Raw genomic sequence first — 22,180 nt, forward strand, 5'->3', positions numbered from 1 at the left:
TATAAGCATCAGCTTAATGAAATCTGGTGTCAAGCCCCGAATAGACTCTGTTGTGACTGTAAATACTGGTACACCCCAGCTGTCTATTACTTGATGTGTTCTCCCAGAGGGCAGACTGACACCTGCTTATTAAAAAATAAAGATGCATAATAGTGCATTGTAGCGGCTGCCTTGCGGTTTTTACTCCAAGGGCTTTGTTTTTGTCTTTTTATTTATTTTCAGCTGGACCCAGAGAACACCGGTTTCATTGCAGTGGAGAACTTTACCAGTTTGGTGGAGCACCATGAGCTGCAGCTGGACCCATCCAAGCTGGACATGCTGTTAGCCCTCGTCCAGAGCAATGAAGACGGGCAGGTGTGCTACCAGGAGCTCATCGAGTTGGTGAGTGGAAACCGCGAGCGCACGTGCACGGGCGCAAATAGCGATGCGAGTTGGGAGTTGCTTTGTATCCCGCTGCGCACAACAACACGCACACAAACATCCCACCTTTTTTTTCCTCTTTTTGTTGGATTTCAGAAAGGTTACAGAATTGATTCAGACAGAGCCGGCGAGCTCTGCAGTGGCGAAAATTGACTCGACCATTTAGGTCGTTGTCCTCCAAAAGAAGGATCAATCTTTCCAGTTAATGTGTCGGTAAATCCAGACACTTAACCTCACAAGCCGGCAACAGCAAGTGCGGGAAACACCCACACCGAGCTGGCAGAGCACCGTGTCGAAGCAATAGATTCTGTTTATTATAACACATATATACTGAAACACACTAATACTGTAAGGAGTAACATATTAAACGCAATATGGCTGAATAGTGTTGTTTTTCCAATATTCCAGATACATCTCATGGTTTAATTTGAACCGTTTTCTAATGTTTGACTCCCTGATGAGTGATTATGTGCCAGAAAGTGTTCTATAAGCTGATGTGAGGACAGTCTGTGTGCAGTCATCTCTTAACCACAGCCACAGATGACTTAATGTGAAGCATGCATTCCTTTTAATTCATTCCCTGCTCTTCTTTTTGCAGTTACAAATTCATGTAGAGCTTTATATCTGAAAGCCTGAGTCTCTCCAAGCCCACAGATGAGCACCTGCTTTTGGCTCCTGGTGCTGTAGGGTGTAAGCATAGTGATTAATTCAAGGCAGTGCAATTCCTGGGATGTTTTCTCTTCCTTAAGCTCATTTTCCCCCGCTCCTGCTTTCTTTTTCTGTTTATCTCTTTTTCTGTGTGTGTGTGCCTCTATGCATGCTTCTGTGTTTGCATGTTGTGCTCCCTATGATTTGTAGCAAAGGCCACATGAGGCCATTCAATTTGGAGCTGGTCCCATTTCTGAGGTCTGTGCCACTACAGACTGTAGAGGTGCTGCTCCCACAGAACAGCCTCTCTTTCGCAACCATTGTTGAAGTGTGGGTTGTTTTTTTTCCGTATCCTTCTCATCTTGTTGCATCTCATCTGAATCCTCCCCTTCTGAGTCCATGCAATATTGCCTCCCCTTCATTATGAACCTGTCTCCTTGAGCACTCGGATCTCATTTCCTTCTCTTTTTCTTGTGAACATATGTTCTGCAAAGGAAAGAGGTTAAAAAAAAAAAAAAAAACACAGCCTCGCCTCCAACATCATCAGGGAGACACTTTTAAAATTGCCCATCAGCCAAATGCAAATTGCATTCGATTAGTAGCCCGCATTGGTAGTAGTCGGCAGCAATCTAAGGTAATTTGAGAGCGCCCATGTCTCACACAGATATCGACCCCCAGGTCTGTTTTTTAAAGATTCGTCTGATTCGCACATGTGAACGCGAACAATACCCACGCTGTTGTGCACATGCGTGCAATTTGCATATATGCAAACATTTTCAAGAAGTTTATTATTAATTGATGCAGCCTCCCACTTCCTTGCTGTCTGTCTCACCGCCTCCCCTCTCCCTGATGTGCACAGACACACACAGACACACTGCAGGCAGACTCTCATTCATACACATGAGCCCTGTGTGTGCAGCTTTGCTGAGTAATTTAGAGGATATTTGAATGTTGATGCGAATCTGGCCTCTCATCGTGCAGCACGTGACGCGTGAGCTCTGCAGACAGAGTGCAGAGCGTAATATGACATTTTCATCCGGATCATGGGCGAATACCTTGGGCCTTCTTTCCCCTCCTCGCTCTGCGTGGCTCTCACCTCATTGGCTTCTTCGCTCTCTGAAGATTGGATTTAGTCCAGTTCTCCCTTAGCTTATTTATTTATTTTGCTTGCTTCTTTTCACATAACTGTATCTGAAGCAGATTTGTAAGTGATACTCCACAGTGTATAACAGATGACAGTCGTGTTGTCATTTGGAAGGTTCAGTGCTGCTACAGTGTTATAGCCGCTGCCTGAAGTCTGGTGTCTGTATTGATTTTGTGGTCTGGCCTCTGTGGAAAATGTAACACCCCTGCACATTATTAAAATGGACATAGCAAGATGCATTGTGTGTCTGTGTGTGTGTGTGTGTGTGTATTCTCAATCTGTGCCTTTTCAGCTCACAAGCTGGTGAGATTTCTCTCTGTTGTGTCTCTTAGCGGCTGTGTTCAACATTTTTCTTTTTTTTCCTGATTTGTTGTTCTACATTCGCTCCGTGAGTTTTGCAGCCGTGAATTCACACTGCCTCGCTCGACCTCAGTGGGTGTAAATGTGTTTTGAATCACACCGTTAGGCAACAGCTTCTCTGGTGTCTGCGCGAGACCGTGCGCGCTCGCACTAGTACAAGACAAGCCTCGCGCGTCGTTCACGTTCGAGTCATCTTTCATGCAGGGCGATCCGAGCCAGAGAACTCCATCAGTTCAGCCAGAGGGGTGAATAAGTAACGCTCTGCTAAAGCCTCTCTTGGGGAACTGTGCATACACTCACGCACGCCTGCACACACACACTCGTACATACACGAAAGACTAGTGGTCTGTGTCTGACTGCTAATCAGTGCAGACTTCTGCACAAGGAAACCAATAGATATTTTCAAGCAGCTCCACAGTAAAACGCAGACATTTGATCAATTCAGAAGGCTAAAAGACACCTGAGGTTTCAAAGGTCATACATTAGGGGTTTGGAGGGGATGAAAGTGTGAAAGATGAGCATGGGTTTAAGAACTCGGGGAAAAAGGATTTCACCGGGAAGTCTGATGTATTCCTATCCTATGTTTAATTTCACCTATTGAGCCCTCTGATGCTATCATGTTCCAGCTATGTAGCTGAAGAAGTGTGTCACCGCTCTCCTTCGGGTGGTAATTTGGCTAATGTTCGAAAGAGATACAAAATGGCAGCCATGGTTAATTACATGGGTGAAGTGTGTGCTTCAGAGATTATAGCAGGGGTTTCTCTGTGTTCAGGTTGAAGGATTTTTAGGACTTCGCCTTTTCCTGTTTTCATTTTTATCCTTTTGCCCAGATGTTGCGCTAATATTCTCCGGTCCCTCAGGAGGTGATGTTGGGGAAACACTTTTGAATTTGAATAAATATTAAATGTCTTAAACTGAGCGTTTGAGAGTAAAAAGTCTAGTTAAAGTTTCATTCTGGAAGTAGGCGATTACAGCATTTTTAAAGTTTCCAAGGTCTCCCAAGTCACAGTGCTCACGGGGCATCTCTCTCCTGGGACACAGATGCTACCTATCAGCATCCCACTGCACGCTGAACTCCAGTTGAAGCTTTGTGTTGGAGATGGGTTCCCAACTAAAAGTAATGCACTTTGCCTAAGTGTCCTGGAGTAAAGGCTTTTTTTCTTTTTGGAGTTTTAGCGCTGCAACTATTAAGCCATGAAGGAGGGTTGTGGCCGCAAACTGCTGAGAGGGAAAGGGGGGAAAAAAGAAAAAAGGTGGACTCTGATTTTTTTTTAAAGGATTTGAGTAAGAAAGAACCTGAGTATCTGGGTCAGGGTAGAATCAGCGAGGCTGAGATCCGCAGTGATTTAGAGGCTGCTGCGAGAGAGCACGACAGAGTGAGAGAGAGTAAAGGAGAAGGGTGCTTTTGGCCCTTTGGATGACTCGCAAATTAGATGGTAAATGCAAACAGTGACGCTGTTAGCCTGGTGATGGTGAATCTGTAGCACTGTTAACTGGCACAGCCTTCGATTCTTTCGGCATCGATAACTGATTTATCGCAGGAGGAAGGAAAGTGGGCATAATCAGAATCATTTATGGATTGTTTTGCAGCTGCAATGCAGACATCTGGATGGCCTTTAAGATGCTTTTTCCCCCCCAAATTGTTATTGCTAATTAGTATTGAGCTGCATGGTATTGACCATGTGGTGTGGCTAATTAATCCATCAAGAACGATTGACTCGAGCTGAGAGCAGCACGTACAACCTGCAGCCACCATGAGGCACACACTGCTGTCAGTCTGCTCCAATCAGCCATCCCTAAAGGAGAATACTGCCTTTATATGTGTTTGTGCTCTTTGCCTCTCCATCACTTATTTCCTAGCAGACTGTGCCCCATCAGGGAACTGATGCACACCTCAGAGATTTTCCCTTACAGCGCTATACTGATGTCATGTGAATTAATTTTTTCCTCCCTGTGCACTTTGCTTTTTCACTCCTCAAGTTTTGACTTTTGACGTTTATGTGTGTGTGTGTGTTATTGTCTGGTTGCCGTCTCTCTCCTGTCGTCACATCAAAAGGCTGCTAATGCTCACTTTAGTGTTGGCAGTCCTGCATGTCAGAGAAGGTGAGGCAGAGTGACAGCCGTGCTTAAGTGCCTTCAGGGAACAACTTTTCACTCAGGCAATATGAATGGGAGAGAATACAGTAGCAATGCAGAAAGAGGCGGTAGGTGCTGTCACTGAGCCAGATTAAATAAGCTGTGATCTTATTTGGAAAAGAAGCCAGTCCCATTTTCTTTGTTTAAACTGTACATTCAGTTATATTAAGACATCTCACCTTTCGCTGTCCACTGGTGGCCTCAGAAAAATCTGTTAATCAAACTCACGCAGACAGGCATCTGATCTCCCCGTCTTATGTTTCCCATCTCTGCCTTCTAATGTCCCCATGCTCCTTTTGCTCCGCTTCCACTTCCTGCCTCAAGTATTGTATAATTGCATTTTCCAGGCCTGATTTCCATACTAAATATGCAACCCTCCGTCTGTGGGAGAGCCAGCAGCCCAGCTCGACATCGTTCTGGTTATCGCTTTGCAACAGGCCCTTACACCCTCGCTGTACAACCACCAGTATCATAATTACCCACAGTTAGGATAGTTACCACATCCTGCTCTGTTAGCTTCCAAAAGGGATTAGCACTTTTTTTACCCCCCGATTTTTGCCTGAGCAATTTCTTGAAGAGGAGGGAAGAAACAGTCGCCGCTATTTGCATTTCTTCATTATTTGTTCATCTACATTTACAGATTTTGTCTTCTAGCATGTTTAGCTCATTAGCTTTTATAGATATTGACCCACAATTTCTTCCACTGTGGCTCCTGCTGTGTCTATGTATAATGAGTGTACAAGCAGCAGGGCCTGGCTAATGAATTACTGATGTTGTACCTTTAATGGTGGGTTGTACTTCCTGCAGGTCCCCTGAAGAGGTTCTGTTACACTTCACATGAAGCTGCCATGTTTGTCTAAAGTTACTGTTACGTGAAACCTGTACGTACAGTAAGGTTTTCTGTTGTAGCTGCTGCCTTCTTACTCTCTCTAGAGTCTCGTTTCGTCATACATTATGAGGCGAGTCTGCCAGCTCGCCTCATATGTTTTAGCTACACCAGAGATTTCCACCATCATCATAGCTGTGACTTATGCGTGCTCATTTTCTATTAGGAAATACAGATATTGAATCTAAAGTGCCCCTGCTGTGGATAGCCGGTCAGGCAGTATTTTCAGTGGTAACTCTGGTGGAAAAGAACTCTGTGTTGTTATCCTAGCAGTTCTCTGGCTCGGCTGTCAAAATCGTGGCATTAGGATAGTTTTCATCCTAAGCCTCTATTAAATAACTTATCAAGAGCTGGTGCTGTCAGCCTGCAAGCTTCTGCACAGGCCCTGCTCACTAAGCAAACCTGGAGCCCATGATTAAAATGAAGACATACAAACACACATGTACAAATGCCCTCTTTCTTTCCATGCAATAGTTCCTTTCAACTAAGATTTGCTTTTCAAGAGCGGACACACTTCAACAACATATTATTACAATGCCTGAGGAGTAATTGATCTAGCCAGCAGTCAGGCTTACATTTGTCTAAATTAAAAAAAAAAGACCCTACTCATTGAATAACTTTCTTATCTCTTTTTTAAAAATCTGTTGTGTGCTAAAAACCAATCACATGTTTTTAAACATGTAACATAGCTTTTGTAGGAGGAAAAATAAAAATTCACATGCTCTCACAAATTCATTAAGCACTAAATACCTCTCAACTTCTGCTTTAGTTAGAATAACATCTAAAGCTCGTCATGAACATATACTGTGTAGTTTCTGAAAGAAGCGTTGTAGTTAAATTAAGTGCTGGCAGATAGATTTGCCATCATTAAACTGTTGTTTTACAGTGTACCTAATGTAATCTGCAACATTCTGCATTGTAAAAATATTACTGCCTTGTGCTGTATGGAATAAAAGCTTCACAACAGAATATTGCTGGTTGCCATTACACTGACATTATACTCAGTCATGCCGGCCTTATGAACAAAACTGTAACAATGTTCTTGGGCGCACGAACAATAAAGGTTGAAACACAAAATAAAAACGATAAGCAAGATATTTGTATTCAATCAGTAAATGTATACAGTAATTCACTATCAAAGGAACAGTAAGTAAGCATCTGAATAAAATATCCTCCTCATTTCGTCTTCCTCACAAGCTTCATCTCCCTAACTGAAGTCAGTGCTCTAAAACAGAAAAGCATGCCTAAACATGCTCATATTTAGGCATGATATTGTCGCAATCGCTTATTGTCAGCAGATTTCCAGACAACTGATAAGAAGTGGGCTAAACAATAAGAGCAGCTGGTGATGGGCTAACATTATGCCAGCTAATGTTATGCTAGTGTCCTAAAAATTGCACCTTCCCTCTGATAAACGGTTTGATTGCATTCTCACATTGTGTTAGAGTTTTGGGGGTTTTGTTTGCCAATTTCCAAGTCCAACAGTGTTAGATCCACTTCAAAGAACATTTTAGTAGCATCAACTAACAGCAGCTAACATGGGTTAACAGCAGCTAACATGGGCTAACGGCAGCTAATATGGGCTAACAGAAGCTAACATGGGCTAACAGCAGTGCTCACTAATAGAAAAGTTCATAATATCATCAGCAACTCACCTCAGTATTGCTGTCATTGGACAGAATTGACAATATTCACAAATAATAATGCATTTCTTTAAAAATATCCAGTCTTTTTAAACTGCAGTGTATTTGTTTTACCAAATCCCTTCTGTACCAGCGTTTGTCTATCATTCCCGACATACAGACTGGCTGTCAAAGTGACAAACTAATAAACTCAATATTTATAACTTGACTTTGTCCTGCGTAAGCCATTCCACTTAGTCTAAGTTTGCAAAAACATTAACTAAACATATAGAAATCATCCATAAATGAAGAATAATGTAATAACAGGTAAGAAGTTAAGAAAACTACAGTGTCCCTAGTCTTGCCTTTGTGAAAGCAGAAGTTTATGACTGTTAGTTTGTTCTGATCCAGGGTGATTAGTCACACTGATGAGCTTCTCTCAGATTATGTGAGAACAAACCCTCCTTTGTTTTTGTTTGATCCACTTAGTGTGAGGAAAGTTATGGATTTAATTGCTGAAATGAGACCAGCAGGCGAGATGAGATCTGTTTATTCTGGCAAGGTGTTTTCCAGCTGTTGACAGTAATGCTTCTAAGGTTCTCTTGTTTGCAAAAAACCCCCTCAAAAAAAAAAAACCATGATATCATCATATAGCTAAAAATAAATAAATAAATCAAAAGCAGCAAATGAATAAAGGATGCAAGGTGCTGATTCCTTAAAGTCTTTAATCCTTTCTGAATACAATAATTAGGCGGAATTTTGGATAATAAGCTTTTGTGTTCTCTTGTTGAAAGGCTGATACCGCTCTCATGCCAGCCTTGCAGCTCATTTAGCTTACTTAGCATAATGACTGAAAAAAATAGCCTAGCTACATCCAAAAATAACAAACTCCCAACATGTTATGAATCATCTTGTTGGAACCGTACTAAAACTTAGCTTTAAAAAAGACAACTTGGCTTTTCTGCTGTCCTGTGTTTAAACTTTACCAATACTACTTGGTGGAGAAAAGACACTGGCGGCCTGACAACCACATGTTTATGTCAAGATTTCAGGAAGTTGCATGAGATGTGGAGTGTTGTATAGTAAGCTCTAAAGGTGCTGGTACACAAACTTGCTCTCTTTGGACAAAACCAGGCTTAGTCTTTCCTCCATTTTCCTGTGGATATCGTTTATATTTAACCATAGACTGTATATGAAAGATGGATGTAGCCTGAAAAGTGAAGCATGTTCTCTTATTCTGTCGAACTGCCAGCAGTTGCTTGAATTTTACACTTGCACAAAGAAATCGGTCTATAGAAGTATAATGAAAACCTGCTGAATTGGATCTGTCCTCTATGTAAATACTATATGAGTTTAAAGTCTTATTCAATACAACATAATGCTTATTGAAAGTTACAGCACAATTTTGAGTCACAATGTGGGATAAAGCAGAGTTTGCTATGAGCATGCAGTCCACTCTGGTTTCAAGACAGCTGGAGGACAGCAATGGGCACATTCAGTTCAACAGCACTTTACTAATCAGCTGTGGCTATGTCCATCATTTATGTACAGTCTTTGTATTTCGCATACAGGCGAGAGAATGTTATTGAGCTTCTTATCTGGTGTTTTCCCCCTGAAATCAAACAAAATAAACTGAAGAAAAACCTTCACGTGATCATTAAAACTTCACAATAAACAGTAAACAGATGTTTTTATATGCCATTAGCCTAAATTAACATTCAAACATTTACCAACAAGATGTTGCACACACTGAGTTTATGCATCTTTTTGTTTTCTTTTTATTCTTTTCCTCAGATGAGCAGCAAACGCTCCAGCAGTTTCCGACGAGCCATCGCCAATGGCCGCCGCACACTGCAACGGGAGATCCTTCTGGACGAGACGGGGTTGGGTCTTTATAAACGTTTCGTCCGTTATGTGGCCTACGAGATCCTGCCCTGCGAAACTGACCGGCGCTGGTATTTCCACCAAAACCGCCTGTGTCCCCCGCCCGTCTTCATCGCCATCGTCACCATCGTCCAGGTTAGTGGGAAACATTATCAGCTGGTTTCAGAGTGTTATAAAGTGATGGAGGTTATTCTCCTGATTCATCCACAGTGATCTGGGCATTCCTAGAGCTTTTGGCCCCCAGCATTTTATTTAAGATCCACAAAGTCAGCATCCAATCCCCTAAATATGACTTCACACTGTTCTGTTAGCTCAGTTGTTCGCCTTAGACGGCCTGAAAAGATTTTCTGCCTTTGATCACACACTTTTACTGTGAGCTTGATATGAGCTGGTAACCCATTTGGGAGTCGGAGGCTTAGTGGGTGCATTTAATGTCATTCCTCCAAGCAGAGTCCTTGAGCCAGCCTGCGTGTAGGATTTTTTTCTTTTTTTCTTTCAAACACTGGTCTTGGAACTTGGAAACCAGGTCAGTAAGCACCCTGGCCACCACCACAGTGGCTTTAATTGACCTGTTATGTTAATTTTGAAAAAAGAAAAGCACCAGCACAAACGCCCTCCGAGACTACAGCTGAATGGTTGCAGATTAAGCGGCGGAAATAACCTACAGCTTCTTAACAAAACTTCATCATTTTCCCTGAAATCATCTTAATTCTTTGGGAAAGAAAGCTAAGTGCTCTTATAATGCCTCCAAATGGCACTGAATGGTCTGTAATGACAATGAGAATGTGATAATAACAGTTTGCATTCATTTTAATTCACAGAAACAATGAGTCATTATTTTATGAAAAGAAATTAATGGAATTGAACCAGATGTGCCATTTTTTTTCTTCTGTGGGCAGTAATTGTCTGCAAGACTCTAATGAGCATCAGCTGAAGAATACAAAGAAGAAGAGAACCTCATGCGCCGTTCATAAAGCACAATGGGTTTTGTTTTGCGGGGCACTTTTCACCTTCTGTACAAGCACTCTGCAGAGAGTGCATGTACTCGGCACAGATTGACAGTTTGGTGTCATCTTTGTGTCTTTGTTGCAGATTATTGTCTTCATGTGCTACGGCATCATGCTAAACAAGTGGGTCCTGCAGACCTATCAGCCTGACTTCATGAAGAGCCCCCTGGTCTACCACCCCGGCCACCGTGCACAAGTGTGGCGTTTCTTCAGCTACATGTTCATGCACGTCGGGTAAGCTCTTGACTCCTGCAGTACTGGTTTAGAGAAAATTCAGGTTAGCTGCTGCTGATGGCACACGAAGGCCAATGCTGGCAGTTTTAATCTTACTTTCATTGTGTGCTCTGTCCTCAGTTTGGAGCAGCTGGGATTCAACGCTTTATTACAGCTGATGATCGGCGTTCCCTTAGAGATGGTCCATGGCATCCTACGAATAAGTCTGCTTTACATGGCAGGAGTGCTGGCCGGTGAGTTTTTCATTAAGTGTTTTATTGTAAGTAAAGCAAGGAGCATTATTCAGGTTTCTTACATGGTGTCATACACAAATTGCTTGAGAAACCATATTGGATGAACTATTCACTATCGAAGGTCTGCGTTCTTGCCTTTCACTCAGTTCTCATGATTTATATCATTTATTCTTAATGTTTAGGAGGTTTATCACTTGCTCACATCCCGATGATTAAACATCCCTTGATTATTGTAATTCATTATTCCTCTGTCTCAGCAAATCTTCCCTGGATCACTTCAGAATGTGGTTCGAAGGTCACCGGGTCCTCTAAAACGTGCCATGTGACACAGATTCTGTCTTTCTTTCACTGGCTTCATATAAAGTTCACGGTACAATCACTTGCAGAGCCCTTCGTGGTCAATGTGCCTCCATTTATCAGTGAGCTACTACAATCACGCAAAACATCTGAATCTTTGAGCTGATCAACGCTTGTTGTCTGCACCTAAATCCAAGTTAAACTCACTTCCACTGCAACTTAGATCTGTGGATTTAAGACCCACCTGTGCAGGTTTGCCTTTATTTTGTTTTATCCCTTTATAACATTTCAGTTGTTGTATCTTATTCTATATTGTAAAGCATTTTGTGACTTTTGTTCTTGAAAATCACCACGTAAAAATAAACTTTGATTATATTTTTGTTACGTACATTTTTGACATCCACAGAAAAACATTTTTGCTTAACAATTGCAAGCATTAAAAATAAAACAAAACAAAAAAAATAACAAGACTACTGCTAAATGTGGTGACATAATGGCTTTTTTAAAATTAATGATGAAATGGCACATCTAATTTTTCATGTTTAATGTTTATCTCCAAATGGTCATAAATGCCTTCTTATGTTTAGAGACACATCAAATTGTGTGTTTAGGCTGGTTTATACACTCCGTGTGTGTGAATATGTGTGAGTGTGTGTGGTTTAGGATTTCTAAGCAAATGGCGAGACGAGTGGAGATGATTTGGAGAGCGATACGGACCGTGCTTCCCTTAAAACAATAACATAAACAGAAGAAGGCTGTTTCTTCTCCGCTCTGCTCTTTATTCATGTGTTTCTGCCAGTCTGCAGCACATCGTACTGACCTACTTTGTTTATTCTTTTATTACTGTTTGTACAGTCGACGCCTCAGAAAAGCTTTGGGTTTTTTGGTTTTTTGTGTGGTTTCGTTGGTGGTTTATAATTTATCAAGTTAAATATGTTATATTTCTCTTCATGTTTGCTGTATAAAATACCCACAACTATCCGCTCCCATCTACTCCCAGCGAGTCAGACTGAATTTTTTTAGCTTCTTGTCCTCGAGCTAACATGTGCGGCTGCCCGATTTGATACTTCTGATAAATTTGACCCGGCCTGGCCCTTCTGGGGAAGAAAAAAAAGTGCAGAATGTAAATACAAAATATGCCAAAGTGAACGCAGCAGAGTGACTCACATCGCCCAGAGGTCGAGCTGCAGCGCTCAAGTCTTTGTTGACGGGGAACCTCATTAACTTTCATCGAGCCGGTTCGGAGATTGGAAATTTTAAATCCACACTGATTGTGAAAAGTGGATTCACTTTCTGAGTAAAGCATTTGCATTAACAGCATTGCATTTGCGAGACCTCATATCAACACTGCTGCATTAAATTCCTGTTTCACTCAGCTTCACTTCAACAGTTTTTATCATTGGGTTTCATAAGACTTGCTAACAATTATTTAATTACTGTTGAGAGGAGAAGTCTAATTCATACTGAGTTAATCATCTATTATTTTCAGTAACCTGTTTTTTTTTCTTAGGCTCCTCTTTCTGCGTGACTACAAATTCAAACTCTCCATTTCTTGCCTTTCCTGGCAGCTCTCTGCACACAGTAAGATGGAGTTAAAGCTTCTCAAAAAAATCCCGGTACTCTGCAGAAAAAAGTTTAAAAAAAAAACCCCATTCCTCCACGCGCTTGCATGCACGCACACTCTTAACACTCATGAATTATTGTAGCTTTGATTTATTTTAGCAATGATGACAGAGAGAGAGAGCAAGCAAGCGTGGGACTTAGAGGAGGAAATATGGGAGAGTAATGCAGGGTCTCTCTCTGGAGAATTAGCCTAAGTGCAGTTTGAAATGCTGTTTGGAGATTTAAGCTGCAGCCTGAATCCAAAGGGAGGATAAAGCAGCAGGCGAGGTGACATCCGTGCCTCCAGAGCACGGAGTCAGAAATGCTTTGAATTTGTGTATAACATATTGAAATCAGAGATGTGCCTCTGTTGAATTAACTCTAAAGGTCAACAGTTTACGATCAGGAATCTATAAATATGTTTGTATCTTTATATCTGCAGAAGGAGTGGCTCCTTTTCCACCATGAAGAAGAGTTCGCTATGTCCAAAACAGACTAGCCTAACATTGCTCTATACCACTGATTCACCTACCTGTTTGTAAGGACGGGAGAAGGTGAGGTCATCTGTAGATGCCAGTAAATCTTACACACATTTATCTTAAATTTTATTGCATTTACCCAAAGACATGTAATCATGATCACCATCAGTGCTGCTCAGGTGACAGAGCGAGATGTCACACTATGTCAGCTACCCAGCCAGTTTTGTGTGTGAGGGTGTGTCTGTGGGTGAACTGTCAAATCATTTTGACTGTTTCTATAAGGAGAGGATTTGCCATTAATCATTTAGCTAATGGGTTAATTTGGGATCAGCGTTTTGGACTAAAGAGTAAAAGCAAAGTTAGAAATTGGGAGCTGCACAACCCCAATTCCGTAAAAGTTGGGTCCATCCACAAATAGCTGCTACTTAGTTCTAAGTAACAGAGGTAACACAGCAATAAAGCAGAACTTTGCTCAGTAAAACTAGAGCACAAACGTCTTGGATCTGGTTTGTACCACTCAGCAGGTCATATCATAACTCAGATATTTTTTTTAACTAAACGTGGTGAGGAGCCACACACATGTTCATGTTCATTTCACAGATATGCAAAATATGCATGGGCCTTGATGTGTGCAAACTTTAGTTTAAATGCTGTCTCCCTCCCACAGTTCTTTATTACCTGAACTTGTTAGAAGTTACCCTGTGCTAGATTGCACTGTGAAACTCTTGATTTTTTCTTTCTTCCTTTGCATATTTCTTGCCCATGGCTATCTCATGTTTATATTCATGCAGTCGTATTCTAGCTTATGAGTTCAATCATGTTGCTTGTTGTTTTTTGTAAGGCAGCAGAAATTTGAGTTTATAGTTACACTGAATGGATGCATTTATGGAGCAAAGTGCTGCAGGTATTGTGCCTTTATGTTCGCCTTAATACACTACATGAATTTCTGCACTGCAGGGCTCGCTCTCAAAGCCAAAAAGAAATGTCTGCTTCCTGTTGGGATTTTTTCTTGGATGCCTTTAAATGTTGGGAAAAAATACCGATGCTTCTTCTCTCCAGTTATCTTAAAAATGAGGTCACAAAGATTTTGGTTTGGGCTGCTGATGCGCATATGCAGACAGTATATAAATCTTTGATGTGGGCCCGTTCGCGACTATGTTGTGTTGGTACTAAATTACAGTAAAAAATTAGGCACTGTCGTTAGATATGTGCCTACAAAAGTATCGATTCTCTAATGGTGTTTCCACAGTGCTGTTCAGACCCCGGTACCTGTCCTTGCTCATTTTGCATCCTCTCAGTAATTCTTTATGGCTCTGCTGCACAAAGACTGGATGAAGAGCTCCACTTGGGTTTCATGTGGAGAAATTTGAATAATGTCAGTCAGAATTTCAGACTATGTTGGCGAGATGAATGTAGAATCTCATGCCGTGTTCCAACTTTTCAGTCTGTCTCCACATTAAAGAGAAGCAGCAGGGAGTCCTTTTTTTCCATCTACTTTCTTTTTTTTCTCCACTCTCTCTTTTGCTTCTCCTTCCCTCGGGCTGATAGCTCACTTGTGGTGATCAGGACATCAACAGGTGCCAGAACACCATGTTTTTCCTCGTAGCGCGGTGTGAGCCTCAGGGTGTCTGCCGCCTGTAACACCTACCGTTCGAGACGGTCCAAATCTTCCAGCAGCCTCTCATACGAGCGAGACGGCTGCTGGAGGTATGTCCCGCTCAACCTACATATCAGTGTGATGATGAGGTTGTAGTGTTGACATTCTGTGCTGTTTTTTTTTACCTCCTTGCCTTTTGCTACAGTTTATTCTGCAAATAGCTGGGGTACAAGATTTACTTTGGAAAGTAAAGCGAATTTGTTGTAATAGCAATACAGACTCGAAACTTCACATTATGTCGTAAAGAAAAGGTTATGAGAGGAACAAGATTAAACCACTTATTCAGAGAAAGCCAAGGCGTTAGTGCACATCCTGTAAAATGCATTCTCTTTTCTGTTTGCTGTTGCAAGAAATACATTTTGCTTGTTTTTTAAGAAAGATGTTTCACTCAGCTTTGTTCCAGTTTTATTTTCGTGTGCGCTGAAGTATTGAGCAGAAAAAAATACCACGTATAATTGGTTTGCTATGTTTATTCTCAGATGGGCTTTGATAACGAATGCTGTATGAACACAATAAAACTGAAAGAAAATTGATCTGGAAATAAAACAAAGGCAATACAACGATACTTAAAGTGACTTGCAGAAGGTGCAATTTTATGCACAAAGACTTCAGTGATATGCTGCTCTGTGCACACATGAATAACACACACGGGCAGCTGAGGCTCAGGTGTTGTGGATTAATATCAGGGTTGGCAGTTCGATCTGGTCCCCCCATTGCCAGAGACCCCTTTGTAAAGATACTGATCCCAAAGCAGGAGGTGAGCACCTTGTATGGCATCCCCACTGGTGTGCTGAAATACACCTATGGGTACTGCCAAGTTGGAACAGCACTGCATAGGAGCAGACCATTTACCTTATTGCATAATGGACCCCAAGAAATCTGGGATCAAGCATTTTCTGAAGTTCTACAGAAGCCTTGTTGTATGATAAGTGAGTCTGACACATCTGAGCTAGCATCACGAGGACCTGCTGTAATCCTACTACCAAAGTAATTGTTAGAATCAACATATTGATAGTTAGCATTATACCATCTGATTGGAGGCAGCAGTCCAGTGAGGCTACATCCATGAGACGGCAAGTAATTTTTGGTTTTATTGAATGTAATATAATTCAAAAAGCTTCAGATAGGAGGTTGCTGCTGTTAAGATTCAATATTGAGGAAGGGTACAAGAGGTGATCGAAGAATAACCACACCGATCCGGCCGGGTGAAGTCAAACGATGATTTTAATGAATACACGCGTGGGAAGACAACTCTGTACGCAGACAGGAAGTAGTCTTCGACTTAATCAAAGCATGAACAGATATTTTATAGCATCAGGGTTTGTTTACTGACGCCCCTTCATGCGTCACCGGTACATTTTATACATAGATCAGATCAACATCATCATGACTTTTCACCCAGAAAATCATCTTCTATTTTCATGGCTAGCCCTTCCTGTCTACCTTTCAGTTCTTGTCTTGTTCCTCTTTCTTGCCGAGACAACAAGGAACGGTTCCTCTTTTACCGAGACACTTTTGCAGTTACAACCAGACATGAGTAATCTCTCCTCTAAATAAATTTAACTCTATGTGTGTGTATGTGTTGACCTCACATGCTCTTTCTCAATTCACCTGTTGCACTTCTGACCTTTTACCAGACCAGAAGCTCACTGAAACTATGTGTATGTCTTCTACTAAATAAATGTTTTAATCAAGAACCTCTACTTAAACCTTAATATAAAATGACCTGATATAAGTGTTTTGTAAGCATGTATTGCGATTCCTTCTATGGCTCCAAGTCACTTGCACAATAGATTGTCCGAACATCGCGCCGAACAAAGCTTCCGACCCCCAATTAATTGACCGAGCTCCAACTCTTTAATAAGCACAGATATGCATTGTGTATAAAATAGTCATAACTGCTTAAGGCCTTCTTAAAGCTATCTGTTACATTGTTAAAGCCTCGTCTTAGCCTGCGGCTCAAAATAACTTCCTGCTTTCACTTCTGCATACAACTTCCTGTCAGCCTGCAACTCAGTCTTTCTGAAAGAGACACTGTTTAAACCTTGGAATGCAATATCCATGCTGCAGATTATATTATTAATGCAATGACAATTATTTAACAATAGCAGTAAAATAATTTCCCTTCTCGACACTGCTAAGTTGCTTCCACTGGGGGAGAAGATGATACATATATAATCTGCTTAGAGTAGAATTTGCCCGGTCTGACAGCCGACTCCTGACTCACCGAATATTTATAACACAATTTATAAACAAATGAATTAAACGGTAAAGGTGACAGGCCACACGCCATTATTTACTACGACAAAATCAGAAGACGCACACATCCATCATACACAAAACTGATGCAATTTGTCTTTCCAAACGAGGTCTGACAAACGGGTGCTCGACTCTCCCTCCTCATTATTATCTCATGCAGAGCACCGACTGGACTTTGGAGGTTTGTTCCTGAGCTACCAGACAGAGCTGCTGTTTTGGTCACACTTTACTTTGCAAATCCCAAGAAGACGTCTTCACACTACTTTAGACACTAAACACTACTTTTTTATTATATTTTGGCCAACTAAAAGTCCCACACCTAAACCTATTCAATTAGATGGTAAAGACAATGAGAGATCGTTATTTTCACAGTACATTTCTGTTGAACGTTTAGAGATATTGGTCATCTTTTGACGTAAAGGTACTAGTAAGTAATTTCTTTAGGTTATGTAATAGGAAAAAAAATGTTGCACTCATATATATACAGCGATGTCTTCTCATAAACTTAGAATTAACCCGTTAAAAATACATAGGAGTGGGCGCCACGTTGCCCCGTGAGTACACTGGTCGAGATGGACATTGCAATTCCATAATTGCCTCTTGAGATTGACCATGTGGTCTTTCTTTATAAGCTACTTTTCATTTAAAGATCATTCAAACTGAATATGACCATTTAACATTTGTACATCTATATTTTTGTCATGTCTTTCTGATTATGTTTTTGTCCTTCCCCACCACTGCTCTCTTTCCTGCACATGCTTATTCCCAATTATGTAACAGGTAGTTATTGTCAGCAGATTAGACATTACCCCCACCCCCCAATGTTAGCTCCACTTTAAAGACCATTTGATTAATGTCGCCTAACAGCAGCTAAGAGAGTCTAACAGCAGCACTTACAGAAAGGTTCAGCATAACTGTATCGCTGCCATTGACCATAAGTGAGCTTCACTGACTCAAAAGCTCCTTTATCAAAGTTACAGCCACCCTAGTTGGCATTATGCACTTGAATTCGGAGGGATATGATTTTAGAAAGTTTAAGTAAATATTTGAATGTAAAATGCTTGAGTGTTTGCAAAATAGTAGCTCCATATTTATCAGCAGTATATGAGAGAGAACAGGAACCTTTGAATTTGCTGGCCAGACCATGAGAAAAAGGTCCATGCTCACCCCACTTATTGAGAGACGTGTGGCCTGATGGGAAATGGTAATGGAAATGTGATAAATGGCTGCATGTTAGTATAACCTCATTGTTGCAAGCTAGTTAATGTTGTCATTACTTAAAAAGCATCTCACCAGGTTACATGTAATGTTTAATCCTTCAGCAGTTGATTAATGTAGCTCTGAAATTGGGCAGGACTGCAGGAGTGTCAGATTTCTTCCGCAGCCATGAGACGCGCTCTATTGTCGGCCCTAATTTAGTCTAATGATTGTTTCTGCGTTCGCTCAAGGTAATAAAAGCCCGTTCCGTCTCCAAATGACTGAAGGTCTTCTGACTTTTTTTTTCCACCTGTTATAGTACTGTGTTCACATTCACAATCTGATTGATGCTTTATGAAAGCATGCTGCACATATTAAGGCAGGGTAAATTGATTATATCTGCTGCCAGTGAATACAGGGCCTTGGTGCATGGCCAAGAGTGGCTTTGTCTATCATCTACTTTGCTGATGTTTGATGTTTAGCTCAGGCACACAAGCTAAGAGTTATGGATGCCTCCCAAGGCCTAATATTGTATTTCGGGGTTAAAATTAAATAAGGATATTTAATTTTGTCATTGAAAATATTCTTACAGTCAAAACTAGAGCTTTATTACTTCAACATTTCCAGTGTATTTGTTTCAGCTCGTTCTTCATCTCTGATAAATATGCGGTACTACGCCACAAGCAATTTGACTGTATTTTACTTTACTATTTAAAAATAATATGATTGGAGAGTGTAAGTGTAATTTAAGCTTATTTGCTAGCGTTTCCTGAGTGTTTAGTTTATCTTTTTTCAGATGGCTTTTAGTTAAACTGCAAATGAAACTCACTGTTTGTATATTCCAGCGCAGATGTCCAAGAAGCAATGACATGAAATGTTATTTTAAACAGATTATGGATCCTACTTCCTTTGGGGTTTGACATGCAGGGTTACACATCGAATCCAGCACTCAAATGTATGTAAAAGATGGATTCACTCAGTCGATGGACTTCAGTACAGACAAACCGACTGTGGGATTCAGGGTTAAAATAGTAAATAGCTGCCACGCCGACGTCACACTGCATCAGCAGCATCTGCAGCCGAGCACGTTTAATGAGCAGGGGGAGCAGATAAAAAGACAAGATGGGCCGGGACAGGAGAGAGGAAGCATTACAGAGCAAAGGGCCGAATTAATCACCCTTATTGCCGGAGGGATGTGACTCGTTGTCTGACTCTGGCTCTGGCTCTGACTCACTGGTGTAGAGATATTTAACAGCATCACTGATTTGCCTCTCTGAGAAGTTGTGTTACTGTGACAATGCATTGTTGCAGTGTGTGTAGTTTGCAAGGTGAGATTTCTGTCTTTATAGTCAACCTTGGCAGAGGTGCAGTGTGTGTGTGTGTGTGTGTACAGTGGTGCAAATGAAGAGCCTGGTCCTACGTTTCTGATATACTCCCCCCGCTGCTGCTGAGACTGAGGAAGCAGGGTGACCTTGGAGCTGTGCAGAGACCGCCAGTGTGATTATGGTAATTCCCAGTCCCTGAATTCCACCCCATAGTGAACTCTTCCTAGGTGACACCAAGCTCACTTCCTCCAGCCCCACTGATAAAAACGTGAAGGGTGGTGAATATTTTTACTGTAACGCAGCCTCAATTAGTTTAGCCCATTTGTATGGAGCGAGCTGCCTGTGTTCATAGCTGTCCGTGTGCATCTCCTGTGTGAAAGCAGCATTTGTCAGGCACTGTGATGGAGGCACAGAGGACGCCGTTTCTCCGCTCGCTCTGTATTCCCTTTACTTCAGTAGTTAGTTTCAAGGTTTTTCCGATGAAGCAGCACATCACGCTCCCTGTAGCCATCACTGTGGTGTAATATCCTTGAGCACTGGAAGTCATTTTATGCTTTTTTTTTCTCTTTTCTGTTTTTTTTTTTTGCTCTGGGATGTTGGAAGAATTTAAGTAATTTCCCACCAAGGTCAGCTATTGTGATCTTTATTTGAAAAGTAGATTTGATTTATAATTGAGCAAGCAGCGAGTTTTTTTTCCAGCTATTCTTATAGTCAGAGCATTTGTTTGTTCACTCTGTTCATTTCTGAACATTGTGCATCTGTTTCTTCCATTTCAGGCATTCTCATATGCCCACACACTCTCCCAGATCAGATTTAATTGTACTTTACCCTGACTATTGGTGCACTGCTGTGCTGAGCTGTTTCCTCTCAGCAGCTCTGAGGACGTTTCGAGTGGATGCTATTGATTTTTCTCGATGCCCCCTGGTCTCATATATTATCGTGTATATTTTTTTCCCCATGTGTAAATTTTGGACAGGGTAGAGAAATGCAAATTCTCTGAGGAAACCGTGGTGCGAGTGCTTTCACACTGACCCTGTTATCTCACGGTGAGGCTGATGAATCGTTTCTGTTCCTGCAGGCCTGAGCGTGGCGTCAGCAGCGCTGGATTCTGGCTTTTGTACATTTTGACAGGAGCCATCCCGATTTATGTTCTGTTTTAACTTTGGATCTGTGTTTCTGTTACTGAAGTTGTTCCTCTAAAGATCTGCTTTGACTAGCGTGCAGGAGCGCAGGTGTGTAGTGTTTTGTCACTTTGAGGAAACTGACAGCGTGGCTGCTCCGCCACAGCTTGACACTGCAGATAAGTAAAAAAAAAAAAAAAAAAAAACTTTGCAGACTCCGTCTCTACGTGCACATCATCTTAGGGTTTTCATCCTTTCACGCCCACGTTTCACCAGGGCACGCAAAGATGGATGAAGATGTTAGATTGGATGAGGACTGATTGCAAGCCACGCTGCTCGACTTCAAGGAGCGTATCGGCGGCATAGGTGATATTTCCCTTATCTCTTTTTTGTGTGGATGACACAGAAGTGTCCATCTCCTTCCCCGGGTGGAAAATATCTTTAATGGAGCTCCACCAGCCTGACAGCACTATTATAGTTGAAATGAGGCTCAGAAATGGTCGCAACTATGGCAGATGGCATTTGAAGCTATGAGCTTTTCAGACTGTAAAGTAGACAAAAGGCCGTGTGACATACAGCCTGCCTCTAGCTTAGTCACCCAGACATTTACTTATTTTTTGTCCAGCCACTATCAAACTCTGTGCTCATGTATCAGACCTATAGAAAGACGTCTTACAATCAAACTGAATCAGATATTATGTCCTGTGCATTATGGATAAAGCTAATGCATAGTTAATCAGTTGAGCTGTTACTACAGATCCATTTCACAACTATTTATATAATTTATACTTTGTTGTAATCTCTGTTAAAGTCTTTTCATTAATGAGGATGTTTGCTTTTGTTTTTTATGCTGAAAGCATTTTTACTTATCAAATGCCTTTATAGAGTTCATGCTTAATTAGTATTTTTATATATTTTTAAAGTGTATATTGGGCTGTTGGCTATAGAATTGAGCATTGATGTATATGCTGATGTACTGGTCAATATTTTCTCACCAGTAATAGATGAAGTGATCAGTTCATTCTAAAATGATTACAAAGAAATTTCTTTTTCGGCCCTTACACAGATCAGTATGACTATGAAGTTACAACCTCTCTCAGGTTTTACAGTTTTTATATATCAGCACATTACATATCATCTGTTCCTTACTTGTTTTTAAAGGCAGGTAAATAAAACCTCAGATAAGCAACAACTCCTGATGTAATACATTTTACTTTAAAAAAGCCTAAATGCAGAAGCAGCGTGGGACACTAGGTATAGAGTGATGTGAAAAAGTGTTTGCCTACTTCCTGATTTATTTATTTTTTATGTTTTCAGACTTAAATGTTTTAGATTATCAAGTAAATGTAAAAATTGGACAAAGATATCACTAGTGAAAACAAAAACAGTTTCTAAATGAAAGTGTTTATTATTAAGGGGAGAAAAATCGCGCCCTCGGTGAAAAAGTGATTGCCCCCTAAACCTAATAACTGGCTGGGCCACCCTTAGTAGCAACAACTTCACTCAAGTGTTTGCGATAATGTTTGCGGCAAGGAGTCTTTTACAGCGCTGTGGAGGAATTTTGGCCCATTCATCTTTGCAGAAATGTTGTAATTCAACTACATTGGAGGGTTTTCAAGTAGGGCTGGGCCATATTATACCGTTCACGGTAATACCGGTATAATGTTAG

General features: G+C 41.1%; 1 protein-coding gene across 2 annotated transcripts in view; it reads left to right on the plus strand.

Annotated features, from left to right (window-relative positions):
• The window catches only part of rhbdl1 (rhomboid, veinlet-like 1 (Drosophila)), a 49,283-nt gene that overhangs the window by 7,467 nt on the left and 19,636 nt on the right, over positions 1-22,180 (plus strand). For both annotated transcript variants that reach the window (XM_026178804.2, XM_026178805.2), the window contains exons 2-5: positions 223-381; positions 9,011-9,235; positions 10,193-10,341; positions 10,462-10,574. In XM_026178804.2, coding sequence (XP_026034589.1) covers positions 223-381; positions 9,011-9,235; positions 10,193-10,341; positions 10,462-10,574 — 646 coding nt within the window. The remainder of the gene's footprint in view (positions 1-222; positions 382-9,010; positions 9,236-10,192; positions 10,342-10,461; positions 10,575-22,180) is intronic.

Source organism: Astatotilapia calliptera, chromosome 8 (assembly GCF_964374335.1).
Source record: "Astatotilapia calliptera chromosome 8, fAstCal68.1, whole genome shotgun sequence".
In the NCBI taxonomy this organism is placed as follows: Eukaryota; Metazoa; Chordata; class Actinopteri; order Cichliformes; family Cichlidae; genus Astatotilapia; species Astatotilapia calliptera.